The 17956-nt window shown below is 58.0% G+C and overlaps 3 protein-coding genes across 3 annotated transcripts; all 3 read right to left on the bottom strand.

Annotated features, from left to right (window-relative positions):
- Window positions 1-118: 118 nt before the first annotated feature.
- JKF63_03202 (uncharacterized protein) lies at window positions 119-4504 on the bottom strand (the record flags this gene model as incomplete). The annotated part of the gene is made up of 3 exons (XM_067899222.1): window positions 119-3654; window positions 3688-3796; window positions 3827-4504. The coding sequence occupies 3 exons, from the start codon at window positions 4502-4504 to the stop codon at window positions 119-121; spliced, it is 4323 nt and encodes a 1440-aa protein (XP_067756012.1).
- An 8564-nt stretch (window positions 4505-13068) lies between these two features.
- On the bottom strand, window positions 13069-13653 carry JKF63_03201 (uncharacterized protein; the record flags this gene model as incomplete). The annotated part of the gene is made up of 1 exon (XM_067899221.1): window positions 13069-13653. One exon carries the CDS (start codon window positions 13651-13653, stop codon window positions 13069-13071), a length of 585 nt encoding a protein of 194 aa, XP_067756011.1.
- An 853-nt stretch (window positions 13654-14506) lies between these two features.
- Window positions 14507-16483, bottom strand: JKF63_03200 (uncharacterized protein; the record flags this gene model as incomplete). The annotated part of the gene is made up of 1 exon (XM_067899220.1): window positions 14507-16483. The coding sequence occupies one exon, from the start codon at window positions 16481-16483 to the stop codon at window positions 14507-14509; it is 1977 nt and encodes a 658-aa protein (XP_067756010.1).
- Between the last annotated feature and the right edge of the window lie 1473 nt (window positions 16484-17956).

Raw genomic sequence — 17956 nt, 5'->3', positions numbered from 1 at the left:
CGTCAAAGGTGCGCACACCTACGCATCAAACGCCCGCAGAGACACATCGACATCAGTCTATGGGCGTGTGAACAGACATCAACGCAGTAGCATCACAGCGTGAACTACAGCGCTACTCTTACCACGCCTGGCTTGAAAGCTTTGCAAGCGCCTTCTCTAGGGCTGCGTGCGTCATTACACTTGGCATGTTCTCTACCGCGCTTTTCTCCTCTTCCGGAAGAGCAACTCCCGGCACCAGCCAGCTCTCGTCCACACGCAACAAGCTCACCAGTCTGTTGTAATCAGCGTGGGGTTGGCTAAGCTGCTTCAGAGCGCTGGCACGCATGGCATTGCGCTTGCAGAACGCACGCACAGCATCAAGACGATCGGTGGGCGACTCGATCAGGTGCAGAGGGAGGAGGCCCCAGAACCACGTCTCATCGTTGCACTCGAGCTCCGCCGTAATGCCTAGAAGAACCGATAGCTCCCCATCTCTGTAGACTTGAGCCCTCGGAAGCTCAACGGCGCGTATTGCAGCTGTTATCACGAAGGCGGTGAGGTAGTCGACACCAGAGTAGCTCGACGCATGAGGATGCAGACAGGCGACTGGAGGCGCCGACCCATTTGCGAATCCTTCCAAGATGAGCAACGCAGAGTCTTGAAAAGTGTTGCCGCGTCGCACAGCATCCTTCCCACGAAACGTTCGAAGCACTGCGTTTTCGACACGCTCAGCGTATGGGGGCAGGGGATTGAGCTTCCTCGACGACGGAGCACGCAACCGCTCGAGGAAGGCCTGAATAATCTCCTCGGCCGGAGTGTCCGGGACACAGCCGTAAAAAGTGAAGATTCCCAGCAGCTGCTTCCACGTGGCCGCCGTCGGTGTGGCACGTACCTCGGCTGCCCCTTCTTCCAGACCCGTGTACTCCTCGTCACTGATAAAAGGCTCTACCTTTCCTGAGAGGAGGCTCACAACACGCTGCCGCACCTCCTCACCGTTTCTGAACCCGCTTTTCGCCATCTCGACGTAGGCGCCAAACTGGTTGCCCTCGCCGCACACACGCACCACCCGCGCCAGCTCCTCGTTAGCGATCGACAAGGCAGAGGTTCGGGCCTCGCGAAGCTTATGAGACAATATAGCCTGCACTAGCTCCTCCGCAGGGGACAACGTCCCTGCACGTTTAGTGGTGCTGTCCAGGAAAGCTGCGAGCTCTGATTTCAGCCAACTAGCCAGATGACGGTGGCGCAGCTGGTTGAGGTACCGCGCCTCCTCCATCGCGTTCGGGACGGCAGCGTCCGCTTCAGGCAGTGCGTAGAGAGCGGAGAGGAGGGAGAGAACGGAGCAAGTCTGCTGCGTGGAAAGCGCCTCTACGCGAGAGAGAGATGCCTCGCCAGCAGCTGAGATGACACTTTCAATGGTATTGGACGCCAGCTTCAGCTTCTCCGCGGAAAGTGTGTTGTGACTCTTGCTGCGGTGGAGATGGATAGAAGCCAGCGGACATGTCATGTCGTCTGCCACATCGGTGTGCTGCAGAAATAGTCGAAGCAGTGCCACCGCGCACTGGATGAGCACTTTTTGCGCTGGCTTATGCCAGTAAAACGGGGTGGTCATGACAGGACATGCACCCGCTACCTCTGGTACCGGATCAGCCGCCTCCGCCCCGTCGCGCAACTCCGCATGAGACGAGAAAGCAACGCAACCCGCAGTGCTCCAGCCGGCGCGCGTGCTCCTCGACAGCATGCCGCAGATTGTCCGCTCCGAGGGTTCCAGCGGTTGTGTGTGGTTGACGTACGCGCGCTGAATCATAGACTCCTGCGCACGCACATAGTACACACGAGGCTGGGACATGTGGCGCGTTGTGCCCAACTTTACCGAGAAAGGCACACACACGCTCTTCGGGGTCATGTCCGGCAGAGCGTACGGCAGATCGAAGTCGGTAGCGGCAGTCGGTGTCAGGTGCCGCTCCACCACTGGCTTTCGCGACGCTGGCGGCGGCGGCACCGTGTAAGTGCGAACCTCAGCATTAGCAATCGTCATTGCGCCTTCGCTAGCAATAGCCGCCTGCGGCTGCTCAGCGGTGCGCACGTGGGCTGCGTCCTCCTTGTTGTCGTGGCACGAGTCGTCGGTGGCGTTCACGTGCTCATCCTCGTCGTGAATGATGGAGAGAGGGACGGTCTCACTAGTCTCCTGCCCAAGTGCCACACGGGAAGCGCTGTAGCTGGAGTGGTTCTCGTTTAGGCGGTAGACGCACCACCCTTGTCGCTGACCCACGAAGAGAGCACGCGACTCCTTGCAGTAGCGGATGATGCCCTTCGTGGCCTCACCATTAGGATCGCGCACCCGCACCTCGGCTCGTACGTTCAACCCGTCCGACAAGGGTGGGGCGTCGCCGTGAGGGTACAGTGCAACATGCCCGTCACTATCGATGTGCACCACCTCGGCGACGTCGACGCGCACAAGGTTTACCGGATCCAGAAAGCGTACTTCGCAGGAACCGTCACAGCGGCTGACAGTGAAGCGCGAAACGCGGCGGAGTTCCTCAGGGGTGTAGGTGTTCAGCTGAGCGAGGCTGGGCTCTAGAAAATAGTCGGGGTTGGTGCATCGTGGCACGACGGCGTTGGCGATTGGAGTGTTCGCCGGCGCAGCCAAGGCTAACCGTTGCGAGTCCTGCGTCTCCCGCTTCTGCGCCCTAGCAGACTCTCCTGCTGCCGTGCCGCCGAGCCGCACGGCAGGAGCTAGCATCTCCTTCAGCGCCACTGGCGATAAAGCGCTCGATGCGAGCGACGCCGGTACTTGTTTCATCAATGTGGACTCATCGGGCACCCGCATCTGTGTCACCATCCACGTGTGCATCGCCCGGCGAGCAGGAGGAACGACAGGCCTCAAGTCATCTTCCGCCGTCTTCACCGTCCTCTTCGCCGCCTGAGGCCGCTCGTACGAGTCGAAAAGGAGCACGTTGCCGTACGGCGTCGCGTTGTAGTCGGGAAGGGACATGAACGCCAAGTCTGTGGGACGGCCCACATTCACGCCAGCACTGACAGTCAAACCGCTGGCAGGCACCGCAGGTGCGAGAACCTGCCCGAAGCCACCAGCGGCTGGTGGCTGGGAGCCGAATCCGGTAGCGGGGGCTGCTTGGCCGAAACCACCAGTTGCCGGCTGCTGAGCACCAAAGCCGCCAGCCGGCTGGCCAAATGCGCCACCAGCTGCCGGCGCAAACCCACCCGCCGTGCCTTTCGGGGAGCCGAACCCACCAGCGGTGGGTTGCAGCTGCTGTTGCGTACTGCCGAAACCACCAGCACCGAAGCCGCCTGCGCCGCGACCTGCTCCAAAGCCACCAGCAGCTGGTGGCTGGGAACCGAAACCGGTAGCGGGGGCTGCTTGGCCGAAACCACCAGTTGCCGGCTGCTGAGCACCAAAGCCTCCGGTGGTCTGTCCGAACCCGCCAGCAGCGCCAGTCGGTGTCCCGAATCCTCCGCCGGCGCCTGGTAGTTGTTGCTGCGAAGCTCCGCCAAAGCCGCCGCCCGTGGGAGCTTGGGTGGCACCGCCGCCAAAACCGGCCGGCGTGGGTTGCCCAAAGGTGCCAGCGGGTGCCTGCGGTGCTCTGAAGCCCGACACCTGCTGTGGCGTTTGCCCAAAACCACCTTGCGTGGGGTGTCCGAAGCCGGTCGCCCCGCGGCCAGCGCCAATGCCGCTGGCAGCGGCCTGCTGCCCGCCAAAGCCTGTAGTGCTGCGCCCAGCACCAAACCCGCCAGCACCGGTCTGGGATGCGCTACCAAAACATCCTGGTGCGGTGGACTGGCCAAAACCGGTCGTAGCCGCCTGTTGACCAAAGCCGCTAGATGCCGGCTGCTGCGATCCGAAACCGGCTTGAGGAGCAGCACCGAAACCAGCAACGCCTCGACCGGCACCGAACTGCGTTACGGGTGTAGCCTGAGTGCCGAATCCGCCCTGTGGCTGCTGGGGTCGCCCAAACGCATTTACGGCAGGCTGCGTAGCGCCAAACCCTCCCCCCTGCGCCACAGGTTGACTAAAACCACTGGTTGCCCCGAAGCCACCGCCATATCGCGCCGCACCAAAACCGCCGGCAGCCGCCTGTCCAAAGCCGCTTTGCTGTTGCTGCGGCGTTTGTCCGAAACCGCTTTGCTGCTGCGACGTCTGGCCGAATCCAGCCGTCGGCTGCCCGAACCCGCCCGCCTGCTGTGGAGACTGCCCGAACCCCCCGCCCAAAGCGGTGGGGGGCTGTTGGCCAAATCCGCTGACCTGTTGTTGGGCTTGCTGGCCGAATCCGCCAATCTGCTGTGTCGGCTGCTGGGCTTGCTGGCCGAAGCCCCCAGTCTGTTGTGCTGCCCCTGCTTGACCAAAACCGCCTTGCTGCTGCGTCGGTTGGCCGAAACCACCCGCCGGCTGCCCGAACCCGCCAGTCTGTTGCGGCGCCTGCTGACCAAACCCACCAGCCGCCGGCGGCTGCCCGAACCCAGCTGCGGGTTGCTGCTGCGCCTGACCAAAAACGCCCCCTACCTGAGTCATGCCCGCCTGACCAAATCCGCCTTGTGGCTGAGTCGCTTGGCCGAATCCACCTGTCTGCTGGCCAAAACCGCCGCCTTGTTGCGGCGGCGGCTGACCGAAACCACCTGCCTGTGGCTGTTGGCCAAATGCTGCCGGCTGAGCTGGTGCCTGCTGACCGAACACTGCTTGCTGCGCTGGGGCCTGCTGACCGAACGCCGCTTGCCGCATTTGAGCCTGCTGGCCGAAGCCGCCAGGTTTGCTCTGGTTGAAGCCGCTACCAAACGGGTTCATGGGCACACTGTGGAAAGAAATTCACGCACTGCTTCGATTCGATGATGATATTCTGCTCCGTGTGTGTGGTGCCCCCCCCGCGATAAAAGGGGGGGCAAAAACCGACGTTTTGGGTGCATGGAAACGTTTATGCGCGCGTGGGGTATTGGCGACGCGCAGAGGAAAACGCGGGGAGGAAGGAGAGAGAGAAAGCATCAGCATCAAAGGGGGTGGTGGGAAGGTCATCAAGTACCATGCACGTGAAAAAAAATGACAACATGCGCAGGAAACAGCGCCAAACCAAGAGGGAAATTCGGATGCTAAAGGGAGTTTGTTTTTTGTTTTTCTTTCGCTACAAACCGAGAAAAGCGAAACTTGACATGTAGTGGGTGGGCGACATCCACAAACACGGGGGGAAGGGGGCACATATGAAGCCCCCGCCCTGGTGTCGGGGCACCAAGTATAGGAGGCAGGAAAAGACTAAAACGCAGACACGCTGCCGGAAGCTCCAAGTGATAGGCGCAACGCCTACATCACAAATCCTCCAGACTGATGTTCCCACTCCTCGGATATCCTTTTGATCAAAGTGCGCACGCCGCCATACAGAACATGAGCCCAGGTCCCACACATTCCACACCCGGCCCGCCCATAGGCCCATTGTACACCGCAAAGCGACAGCGCATACCCTATGGAGCAATGACCAAATGAGTCATCTGAAAGCGGCCTCTGCCTCATGTTCTACCCACCCCTCAACGTGCACGCCCCCCACCCGCCTCACGGCCGCTCCCAAGACACCCGTCACCATTTGGCTCTTCTCGCTCGAGATGGCTCAGGCTCTCCCCCCCAACTAATGAGCGGTGAGCGCCGGCTGAGACACGCTCAGGTCACACTGAGACTTTGCACATCATGTGGATGCCTCGGACGCGTTCCCTGTCGCATATCGCTCCGACGCCACGTCATCCAGCACCAGAACCGCTGGCATCAATAGCGATGATTCGCCCTGACCTCCCACAACGTCACCGACACTTGAATTCACCACCACCAGCAGCTCTGGCGTTGGTAGAGAGATGGTAGGGACAGGGTTTCCCCAGAGGTTGAGTTAGATACCCCCTCCCCCAACACTCCACACTGCAGTGCTCCCTGTCGTCATCAGAGTTTCCAACAGGCGGAAATAAGGGGTGATTTAATTTTATCAACGTAGAACTTTGCTTGGCCCCACACACACATACACAAAGAGAAAGAGAGAGACGAAGACGCCAGCGTGCTGCCTTCTCGGGGGAGGGAGGGAGGGGGGGGGGGGGACAACACCGGAAAGGGGCCAGAAGAAAGTCGTCCCTTGCGCTATTGGCTCATTAAATGAGGGAAAGGGAAGAGGGAAGTGCAGCTCACGCAAAGTAGCAGCAGACGTTCCAAGAAAAACCCATCACATATGTACGCCTTTCCTTGACCTTAGATCATCAAGCGAAGAAAGTTGACTTGCTGGACTGCGTCGCTTTCCCGAATCCTTTTTGCTGCTGCGTCGGTTGGCCGAAACCACCCGCCGGCTGCCCGAACCCGCCCGCCTGCTGTGGAGACTGCCCAAACCCCCCGAAAGCGGTGGGGGGCTGTTGACCAAATCCGCTGACCTGTTGTTGGGCTTGCTGGCCGAAGCCCCCAGTCTGTTGTGCTGCCCCTGCTTGACCAAAACCGCCTTGCTGCTGCGTCGGTTGGCCGAATCCACCCGCCGGCTGCCCGAACCCAGCTGCGGGTTGCTGCTGCGCCTGACCAAATCCGCCTTGTGGCTGAGTCGCTTGGCCGAATCCACCTGTCTGCTGGCCAAAACCGCCGCCTTGTTGCGGCGGCGGCTGACGAAAACCACCTGCCTGTGGCTGTTGGCCAAATGCTGCCGGCTGCGCTGGGGCCTGCTGGCCGAACAATGCTTGCTGAGCTGGTGCCTTCTGACCGAACAATGCTTGCTGAGCTGGTGCCTGCTGACCGAACAATGCTTGCTGAGCTGGTGCCTGCTGACCGAACAATGCTTGCTGAGCTGGTGCCTGCTGGCCGAACAATGCTTGCTGAGCTGGTGCCTGCTGGCCGAACAATGCTTGCTGAGCTGGTGCCTGCTGACCGAACAATGCTTGCTGAGCTGGTGCCTGCTGACCGAACGCCGCTTGCTGAGCTGGGGCCTTCTGACCAAACACTGCTTGCTGCGCTGGGGCCTTCTGACCAAACACTGCTTGCTGCGCTGGGGTCTGCTGACCGAACGCCGCTTGCCGCATTTGAGCCTGCTGGCCGAAGCCGTCAGGTTTGCTCTGGTTGAAGCCGCTACCAAACGGGTTCATGGGCACACTGTGGAAAGAAATTTACGCACTGCTTCGATTCGATGATGATATTCTGCTCCGTGTGTGTGGTGCCCCCCCCGCGATAAAAAGGGGGGCAAAAACCGACGTTTTGGGTGCATGGAAACGTTTATGCGCGCGTGGGGTATTGGCGACGCGCAGAGGAAAACGCGGGGAGGAAGGAGAGAAAGAAAGCATCAGCATCAAAGGGGGTGGTGGGAAGGTCATCAAGTACCATGCACGTGAAAAAAAATGACAACATGCGCAGGAAACAGCGCCAAACCAAGAGGGAAATTCGGATGCTAAAGGGAGTTTGTTTTTTGTTTTTCTTTCGCTACAAACCGAGAAAAGCGAAACTTGACATGTAGTGGGTGGGCGACATCCACAAACACGGGGGGAGGGGGGCACATATGAAGCCCCCCGCCCTGGTGTCGGGGCACCAAGTATAGGAGGCAGGAAAAGACTAAAACGCAGACACGCTGCCGGAAGCTCCAAGTGATAGGCGCAACGCCTACATCACAAATCCTCCAGACTGATGTTCCCACTCCTCGGATATCCTTTTGATCAAAGTGCGCACGCCGCCATACAGAACATGAGCCCAGGTCCCACACATTCCACACCCGGCCCGCCCATAGGCCCATTGTACACCGCAAAGCGACAGCGCATACCCTATGGAGCAATGACCAAATGAGTCATCTGAAAGCGGCCTCTGCCTCATGTTCTACCCACCCCTCAACGTGCACGCCCCCCCCACCCGCCTCACGGCCGCTCCCAAGACACCCGTCACCATTTGGCTCTTCTCGCTCGAGATGGCTCAGGCTCTCCCCCCCAACTAATGAGCGGTGAGCGCCGGCTGAGACACGCTCAGGTCACACTGAGACTTTGCACATCATGTGGATGCCTCGGACGCGTTCCCTGTCGCATATCGCTCCGACGCCACGTCATCCAGCACCAGAACCGCTGGCATCAATAGCGATGATTCGCCCTGACCTCCCACAACGTCACCGACACTTGAATTCACCACCACCAGCAGCTCTGGCGTTGGTAGAGAGATGGTAGGGACAGGGTTTCCCCAGAGGTTGAGTTAGATACCCCCTCCCCCAACACCCCACACTGCAGTGCTCCCTGTCGTCATCAGAGTTTCCAACAGGCGAAAAAAAGGGGTGATTTAATTTTATCAACGTAGAACTTTGCTTGGCCCCACACACACATACACAAAGAGAAAGAGAGAGACGAAGACGCCAGCGTGCTGCCTTCTCGGGGGGACAACCCCGGAAAGGGGCCAGAAGAAAGTCGTCCCTTGCGCTATTGGCTCATTAAATGGGGGAAAGGGAAGAGGGAAGTGCAGCTCACGCAAAGTAGCAGCAGACGTTCCAAGAAAAACCCATCACATATGTACGCCTTTCCTTGACCTTAGATCATCAAGCGAAGAAAGTTGACTTGCTGGACTGCGTCGCTTTCCCGAATCCTTTTTGCTGCTGCGTCGGTTGGCCGAAACCACCCGCCGGCTGCCCGAACCCGCCCGCCTGCTGTGGAGACTGCCCAAACCCCCCGAAAGCGGTGGGGGGCTGTTGACCAAATCCGCTGACCTGTTGTTGGGCTTGCTGGCCGAAGCCCCCAGTCTGTTGTGCTGCCCCTGCTTGACCAAAACCGCCTTGCTGCTGCGTCGGTTGGCCGAATCCACCCGCCGGCTGCCCGAACCCAGCTGCGGGTTGCTGCTGCGCCTGACCAAATCCGCCTTGTGGCTGAGTCGCTTGGCCGAATCCACCTGTCTGCTGGCCAAAACCGCCGCCTTGTTGCGGCGGCGGCTGACGAAAACCACCTGCCTGTGGCTGTTGGCCAAATGCTGCCGGCTGCGCTGGGGCCTGCTGGCCGAACAATGCTTGCTGAGCTGGTGCCTTCTGACCGAACAATGCTTGCTGAGCTGGTGCCTGCTGACCGAACAATGCTTGCTGAGCTGGTGCCTGCTGACCGAACAATGCTTGCTGAGCTGGTGCCTGCTGGCCGAACAATGCTTGCTGAGCTGGTGCCTGCTGGCCGAACAATGCTTGCTGAGCTGGTGCCTGCTGACCGAACAATGCTTGCTGAGCTGGTGCCTGCTGACCGAACGCCGCTTGCTGAGCTGGGGCCTTCTGACCAAACACTGCTTGCTGCGCTGGGGCCTTCTGACCAAACACTGCTTGCTGCGCTGGGGTCTGCTGACCGAACGCCGCTTGCCGCATTTGAGCCTGCTGGCCGAAGCCGTCAGGTTTGCTCTGGTTGAAGCCGCTACCAAACGGGTTCATGGGCACACTGTGGAAAGAAATTTACGCACTGCTTCGATTCGATGATGATATTCTGCTCCGTGTGTGTGGTGCCCCCCCCGCGATAAAAAGGGGGGCAAAAACCGACGTTTTGGGTGCATGGAAACGTTTATGCGCGCGTGGGGTATTGGCGACGCGCAGAGGAAAACGCGGGGAGGAAGGAGAGAGAGAAAGCATCAGCATCAAAGGGGGTGGTGGGAAGGTCATCAAGTACCATGCACGTGAAAAAAAATGACAACATGCGCAGGAAACAGCGCCAAACCAAGAGGGAAATTCGGATGCTAAAGGGAGTTTGTTTTTTGTTTTTCTTTCGCTACAAACCGAGAAAAGCGAAACTTGACATGTAGTGGGTGGGCGACATCCACAAACACGGGGGGAGGGGGGCACATATGAAGCCCCCGCCCTGGTGTCGGGGCACCAAGTATAGGAGGCAGGAAAAGACTAAAACGCAGACACGCTGCCGGAAGCTCCAAGTGATAGGCGCAACGCCTACATCACAAATCCTCCAGACTGATGTTCCCACTCCTCGGATATCCTTTTGATCAAAGTGCGCACGCCGCCATACAGAACATGAGCCCAGGTCCCACACATTCCACACCCGGCCCGCCCATAGGCCCATTGTACACCGCAAAGCGACAGCGCATACCCTATGGAGCAATGACCAAATGAGTCATCTGAAAGCGGCCTCTGCCTCATGTTCTACCCACCCCTCAACGTGCACGCCCCCCCCACCCGCCTCACGGCCGCTCCCAAGACACCCGTCACCATTTGGCTCTTCTCGCTCGAGATGGCTCAGGCTCTCCCCCCCCCAACTAATGAGCGGTGAGCGCCGGCTGAGACACGCTCAGGTCACACTGAGACTTTGCACATCATGTGGATGCCTCGGACGCGTTCCCTGTCGCATATCGCTCCGACGCCACGTCATCCAGCACCAGAACCGCTGGCATCAATAGCGATGATTCGCCCTGACCTCCCACAACGTCACCGACACTTGAATTCACCACCACCAGCAGCTCTGGCGTTGGTAGAGAGATGGTAGGGACAGGGTTTCCCCAGAGGTTGAGTTAGATACCCCCTCCCCCAACACCCCACACTGCAGTGCTCCCTGTCGTCATCAGAGTTTCCAACAGGCGAAAAAAAGGGGTGATTTAATTTTATCAACGTAGAACTTTGCTTGGCCCCACACACACATACACAAAGAGAAAGAGAGAGACGAAGACGCCAGCGTGCTGCCTTCTCGGGGGGACAACCCCGGAAAGGGGCCAGAAGAAAGTCGTCCCTTGCGCTATTGGCTCATTAAATGAGAGAAAGGGAAGAGGGAAGTGCAGCTCACGCAAAGTAGCAGCAGACGTTCCAAGAAAAACCCATCACATATGTACGCCTTTCCTTGACCTTAGATCATCAAGCGAAGAAAGTTGACTTGCTGGACTGCGTCGCTTTCCCGAATCCTTTTTGCTGCTGCGTCGGTTGGCCGAAACCACCCGCCGGCTGCCCGAACCCGCCCGCCTGCTGTGGAGACTGCCCAAACCCCCCGAAAGCGGTGGGGGGCTGTTGACCAAATCCGCTGACCTGTTGTTGGGCTTGCTGGCCGAAGCCCCCAGTCTGTTGTGCTGCCCCTGCTTGACCAAAACCGCCTTGCTGCTGCGTCGGTTGGCCGAATCCACCCGCCGGCTGCCCGAACCCAGCTGCGGGTTGCTGCTGCGCCTGACCAAATCCGCCTTGTGGCTGAGTCGCTTGGCCGAATCCACCTGTCTGCTGGCCAAAACCGCCGCCTTGTTGCGGCGGCGGCTGACGAAAACCACCTGCCTGTGGCTGTTGGCCAAATGCTGCCGGCTGCGCTGGGGCCTGCTGGCCGAACAATGCTTGCTGAGCTGGTGCCTTCTGACCGAACAATGCTTGCTGAGCTGGTGCCTGCTGACCGAACAATGCTTGCTGAGCTGGTGCCTGCTGACCGAACAATGCTTGCTGAGCTGGTGCCTGCTGGCCGAACAATGCTTGCTGAGCTGGTGCCTGCTGGCCGAACAATGCTTGCTGAGCTGGTGCCTGCTGACCGAACAATGCTTGCTGAGCTGGTGCCTGCTGACCGAACGCCGCTTGCTGAGCTGGGGCCTTCTGACCAAACACTGCTTGCTGCGCTGGGGCCTTCTGACCAAACACTGCTTGCTGCGCTGGGGTCTGCTGACCGAACGCCGCTTGCCGCATTTGAGCCTGCTGGCCGAAGCCGTCAGGTTTGCTCTGGTTGAAGCCGCTACCAAACGGGTTCATGGGCACACTGTGGAAAGAAATTTACGCACTGCTTCGATTCGATGATGATATTCTGCTCCGTGTGTGTGGTGCCCCCCGCGATAAAAGGGGGCAAAACCGACGTTTTGGGTGCATGGAAACGTTTATGCGCGCGTGGGGTATTGGCGACGCGCAGAGGAAAACGCGGGGAGGAAGGAGAGAGAGAAAGCATCAGCATCAAAGGGGGTGGTGGGAAGGTCATCAAGTACCATGCACGTGAAAAAAAATGACAACATGCGCAGGAAACAGCGCCAAACCAAGAGGGAAATTCGGATGCTAAAGGGAGTTTGTTTTTTGTTTTTCTTTCGCTACAAACCGAGAAAAGCGAAACTTGACATGTAGTGGGTGGGCGACATCCACAAACACGGGGAGGGGGCACATATGAAGCCCCCGCCCTGGTGTCGGGGCACCAAGTATAGGAGGCAGGAAAAGACTAAAACGCAGACACGCTGCCGGAAGCTCCAAGTGATAGGCGCAACGCCTACATCACAAATCCTCCAGACTGATGTTCCCACTCCTCGGATATCCTTTTGATCAAAGTGCGCACGCCGCCATACAGAACATGAGCCCAGGTCCCACACATTCCACACCCGGCCCGCCCATAGGCCCATTGTACACCGCAAAGCGACAGCGCATACCCTATGGAGCAATGACCAAATGAGTCATCTGAAAGCGGCCTCTGCCTCATGTTCTACCCACCCCTCAACGTGCACGCCCCCCCCACCCGCCTCACGGCCGCTCCCAAGACACCCGTCACCATTTGGCTCTTCTCGCTCGAGATGGCTCAGGCTCTCCCCCCCAACTAATGAGCGGTGAGCGCCGGCTGAGACACGCTCAGGTCACACTGAGACTTTGCACATCATGTGGATGCCTCGGACGCGTTCCCTGTCGCATATCGCTCCGACGCCACGTCATCCAGCACCAGAACCGCTGGCATCAATAGCGATGATTCGCCCTGACCTCCCACAACGTCACCGACACTTGAATTCACCACCACCAGCAGCTCTGGCGTTGGTAGAGAGATGGTAGGGACAGGGTTTCCCCAGAGGTTGAGTTAGATACCCCCTCCCCCAACACCCCACACTGCAGTGCTCCCTGTCGTCATCAGAGTTTCCAACAGGCGGAAATAAGGGGTGATTTAATTTTATCAACGTAGAACTTTGCTTGGCCCCACACACACATACACAAAGAGAAAGAGAGAGACGAAGACGCCAGCGTGCTGCCTTCTCGGGGGAGGGAGGGAGGGGGGGGGGGGACAACACCGGAAAGGGGCCAGAAGAAAGTCGTCCCTTGCGCTATTGGCTCATTAAATGGGGGAAAGGGAAGAGGGAAGTGCAGCTCACGCAAAGTAGCAGCAGACGTTCCAAGAAAAACCCATCACATATGTACGCCTTTCCTTGACCTTAGATCATCAAGCGAAGAAAGATGCCATGCTGGGCTGCGGCGCCTGTCCTGTTTTTGCCCTGACGTAATCATCGCTATGCTCCATCTCACTGCAGTACGTCTGTCGATCGGCGCCATATGAGATGAGAGCGACGCTGTTCCCTTCGTACTCAATTAACTTGCGCTCATTCAGGTCAAAGACAAGAATTCTTTTGCTTTCAAAGGGGCGAAAGAGACTCGCCATGCTTGGGGCGCCGGTGGTGATGCCACGCTCTGCACAGTAGTCATCCCAGTGCTGCATCTCCGCAGTGAACATTTGGCTCGACGCGCCCGCCTGCGTCGATGAGACACCTATCACCTGTGTCACGCAATTGTCATTGCCTAACGTGAAGGTGCGCGAAAGGGGCTCTGCATAGGAGGAGGCAAAGACTTGCTGCATTGGTGGCTTGCCGTCGTTGATGCCGCGATCTTTTCGGTAGTCATCCCAATGAATCATCTCACTACATAACAGCTGATTTGGCTCTCCGCGATTAGCAGCTTTGTTTGTAAGGGGGAGGGAGATATAGTAGTCATCCCCTGTAAAGAAGCACCGGCCTGTCACCTCCGCATTCATGCTGCAGGAAAGTACGCGCACGCTGGAACAGCGATGAGGCAATCTCACGATCAAGACAACGTCGCACAGGCTGTGTGCGATTTGGGCCAAGAAAAAATGGGGGTGTTTGTTGTACACGCCAACCAGTGAAGCTGATAGACAAAGACGTTGCATACGGATCCGCGAGTTTAGTCATATTCAGTCAAAGAGGATGGGGCAGCACAACCGCACCCGCACACACACACACACACACACACATGGAAAGGAGGGAGGGAGAGGAGAAACGGTGCATGGAAAATGAAGACGATATAGAATTATCTCCAAAATAGAAATAGCAGCGAGATTCGCTCCAAGGGGGAGGGGGAGGGGGGAAGAGACCATGTCCGTTTGTGAAAATGGGTTTGCATGGAAAGGGAAAAAAAAAGCAGCGCGTCTTCCGGGGCTACCAGATAACTACTCAAGTAGCCAGAAGACACTTATCATGCAACAAAGAGCTTATTTGCCCTTACGTGAACCAGAAAGGAGCATTGCAAAGCATCAGCACATGCGGGGTACATCCCCACGCACAGTCCGCGTAGATCTCAAGCAGAATACCCCATTTTGTCTTGTGCTCGTTTGAGAAATGATCATCAATTACTTACGCGATGCGATTCGTGGTTACCCCGCCGAGATGCGACGCAGCTGAAAACCAGTAAAAAAAAGACCAATGGGCGTTGAGAGGCAAAGAGGGGTATCCGTGCATCCCGCGCCTGTGATGTGGACATGGGGGGGGGGAAGGGAGATGTAATGGAGAGCGCATATAGACAAACCGCTTAGGGAATGAGAAGAACACGAGGTGTGTGACAAGGTGGCCTTTTCATCCCCTCCACCTTTCTCACAGAGCAGCGTGCTCGCGTTGGAACTGATCGAGAGCAGCAGAGTCGTAGTGAGTGCGCTGAAAGCTATTCGCTTTTTGTAACAGGTACGCTGTCATGCTCTCCTTCTCGTGCAGCACCTGTGGAACAACGGTAGAGTCCTTGAATAACACCAAAAGGGCCTCGGAACAGAAGACCTTCAAATCTGCGCCGCTGAAGCCCTCCGTCCTCTCTGCGATGGCGCAGATGTCGGCGGAGATTTTGCTCAGCAGCAATTGAAGAATGGACTCTCGATCTGCCAAGGTAGGCAACGGAACGTGTACTACGTAATCAAACCGCCCAGGTCGCATCAAAGCGGGGTCGAGGAGGTGCGGCACATTTGTGGCTCCCACAAAACATACCCCGTGAATGTCTGAGAAGCCGTCCATCTCAGTGAGAAGAGTAGACAGGAGGCGTACGTGCTCGCTGTCGTGCACGCCGCCGACCCTGCGACCGCCAAGCACCTCCACCTCATCAAAGAAGACAATACATGGCGCCTGGCGGCGGGCGCGGGCAAAGACGTCTCGTAAGTAGCGTTCGCTTTCCCCCACATACGCGCTCACCACAGTGGCAGAGTCCAGGTAGATGAGTGAAAATCTTCCTTCCGAGCAGAGGGCTTTGATGAGCGTCGTCTTGGCACACCCTGGTGGACCGTAGAGAAGGATGCCGCGTGGAGGGGTGATCTGGAAGCGCTGCATCAGCTCGGGCTGCTGCTGCGGCCAAATCAGCGCTCGATATAGCCTTTCCTTGACATCCGCAAGTCCACCAATCTCTGACCACCGCACTGCTTTGAAGGGGTGGGAGGGAGGGATATCGGAGAGCCTGGCAGCTTCTAGCGTCGCCGCGGATGTTCGCCCCACAAGAGCCTGCGCGGCGCTCAGCCAGTCTGTGGCACTGCCGCCTCGCACACTGGCCAGAAGAGCTGCACGTTGCGGCATATCAGGGAAAGAAAATACAAGGTGAAAGGCAACGAGCTCGTCGATTACGTCGAGTGCGCAGAGACCATAGTCGTGGCTGACGCAAAGCACCACAACGGACCGCACGCCGCCGCTGCTCCCACTCCCGCGAAGAACCGCAGCATCCCGCTGGAGTCTGCGCAAATGAAGCTTTGCCAGCTCTGGCTCAGCCGCTGAAAAGATGTACTCGGCGCCAGTGATAACCAACACTACAGTCCCACCCCACCCCTCGTGAAGCGCCTCTGATGGAGAGAAGAAGCTAGACCACCCTAGCACCGTGTGCGTAGCAGCAACGCTTTTCAATGCGTACCGCACCGTGCTGGACACACCACACCCACGAGGGCCGCGAGCCATGACGCCGAGTAACGCACCCGCAAACTTGTCGGCACACGCCAATAGCTGCAAGAGCTGATTCGCCTCACTTTCGAGTCCGATTGGTTGCACTGCCACTCTTCCTCCGAGGCTGCCGCTGCTACCGACCCGTTGAGAGTCATTTACGCGCACACGGCAGTCACTGCTGACAAGCGCTATGCCGCGATACCCCCTCTGTAGGGTCACCTGGCGAACCGTGTAGACGCCGTCCTGTGTGCGAAACTGAGCCCCAACCATAACGTATCGACCCATGAGGGCAGCAGCAATATGAGCAGCGGTAGCGCGGGTGTCACGGCGAGGTCCCTCTACTATCACCTCCTTTGCGGTATAGTGGAATAGCGGACATCGGATAACCATCAGTTCTGCCGAGGGGTCCGCTGGAGCACAGGGATGATACTCCAAGCCGCTCGGGCACGGTGTGCACACAACATTGTAAATCTCTGCTGAGGCAAAGTCCTGAGACGCGAAGCGCTGCGCCTCTATCAAACTCACGCGCACAGAAGTCTCTAGCTCATATCTAATGGCAGCTGACAAGACCGGTACAAGGCGGCACAGATAGCATTCCTCGCGTACCTCAACGAATCCGCAGGAGGACTGGGCACAAGCCCAGTTGCCCGGCACACGAAGCATAGCGATTAGCAGTCGACTTCACTATAGCACACGACTCCATACGCTGTGCCTGAATGTGGGTGTGCAATGGGTGCGTGTAGGGAAGTGTGTGTAAGGATATTATTGATAGCCGTACAGAGACAAAAGGCAGGGAGGGGGAGGAGGAGGTGAAGATGATCTCATACATGAAGCCAGGCGCGTATTTTTGTGTGGGTACCCCTTCCTTCGTCCTGGGTCACTCATGGATTGGTGCTGAGTCCGCTGCGTTGCCTAGTGGTGGGAACGCCGGCGGCAGCGCACCACCGCATGGACCCAAGCAAGGAAAAGGAGAGATGCATCGAACCCTATCCTTCCTCTGTCACTCACGGGGAAAAAGAGAGGCAGACAGACACAAGGGACAGGGGCCGTGTGGGCTCAGAGGCCTAGAACAACGGGATGTTTCTCCTGCTTATTTGAAGAGGCCCGTCGGCGAGTCCCTCGCCCCGTCTGCGCCCCAACCTCCCACATGCGCTCGTGCGCTATCCCCCGCAGGACTCACCTCGCCTGCCCTATAATCTCCCGAGATGAGCCTGCCAAAGCACCACTCACTTGTGCGGCCTTCTGCCCAACTCAACTCACGAAACGGGCAGTTAAAGACAGCCGACTCGTGTGAAATGGGAAATGGTCGACGGTGAGCAGCAACACGAGAAATCATGTGGAAGTGAAAGTGGGAGGGGGGGGGGCATGCATTGAGAAGGGACACGGTATAGAGTCGACAACTAGTGCAAAAACTCGGATAAATAAAAAAGGGGGAAAACAAGAAAATAGACCCTTTGAAACGTCTCTATTTGGTCATACAGAGCTTATAGCGAAGACGGCACACATCACCACACATTCCACACCCGGCCCGCCCATAGGCCCATTGTACACCGCAAAGCGACAGCGCATACCCTATGGAGCAATGACCAAATGAGTCATCTGAAAGCGGCCTCTGCCTCATGTTCTACCCACCCCTCAACGTGCACGCCCCCCCCCCACCCGCCTCACGGCCGCTCCCAAGACACCCGTCACCATTTGGCTCTTCTCGCTCGAGATGGCTCAGGCTCTCCCCCCCCCAACTAATGAGCGGTGAGCGCCGGCTGAGACACGCTCAGGTCACACTGAGACTTTGCACATCATGTGGATGCCTCGGACGCGTTCCCTGTCGCATATCGCTCCGACGCCACGTCATCCAGCACCAGAACCGCTGGCATCAATAGCGATGATTCGCCCTGACCTCCCACAACGTCACCGACACTTGAATTCACCACCACCAGCAGCTCTGGCGTTGGTAGAGAGATGGTAGGGACAGGGTTTCCCCAGAGGTTGAGTTAGATACCCCCTCCCTCAACACTCCACACTGCAGTGCTCCCTGTCGTCAAGGCGACGAGAAGTTGAAGAAACAGAGAGATGAAATAAAGTGAAGAAGAAATATAGTGTATATTATGAGTGTTTTGGCCCCCTCGCCACTGCCAT

This window comes from Porcisia hertigi, chromosome 27 (assembly GCF_017918235.1).
Source record: "Porcisia hertigi strain C119 chromosome 27, whole genome shotgun sequence".
In the NCBI taxonomy this organism is placed as follows: Eukaryota; Euglenozoa; class Kinetoplastea; order Trypanosomatida; family Trypanosomatidae; genus Porcisia; species Porcisia hertigi.
The sequence above is the reverse complement of the archived record's forward strand: the minus strand, read 5'-3'. Positions and strand labels throughout refer to the sequence as shown.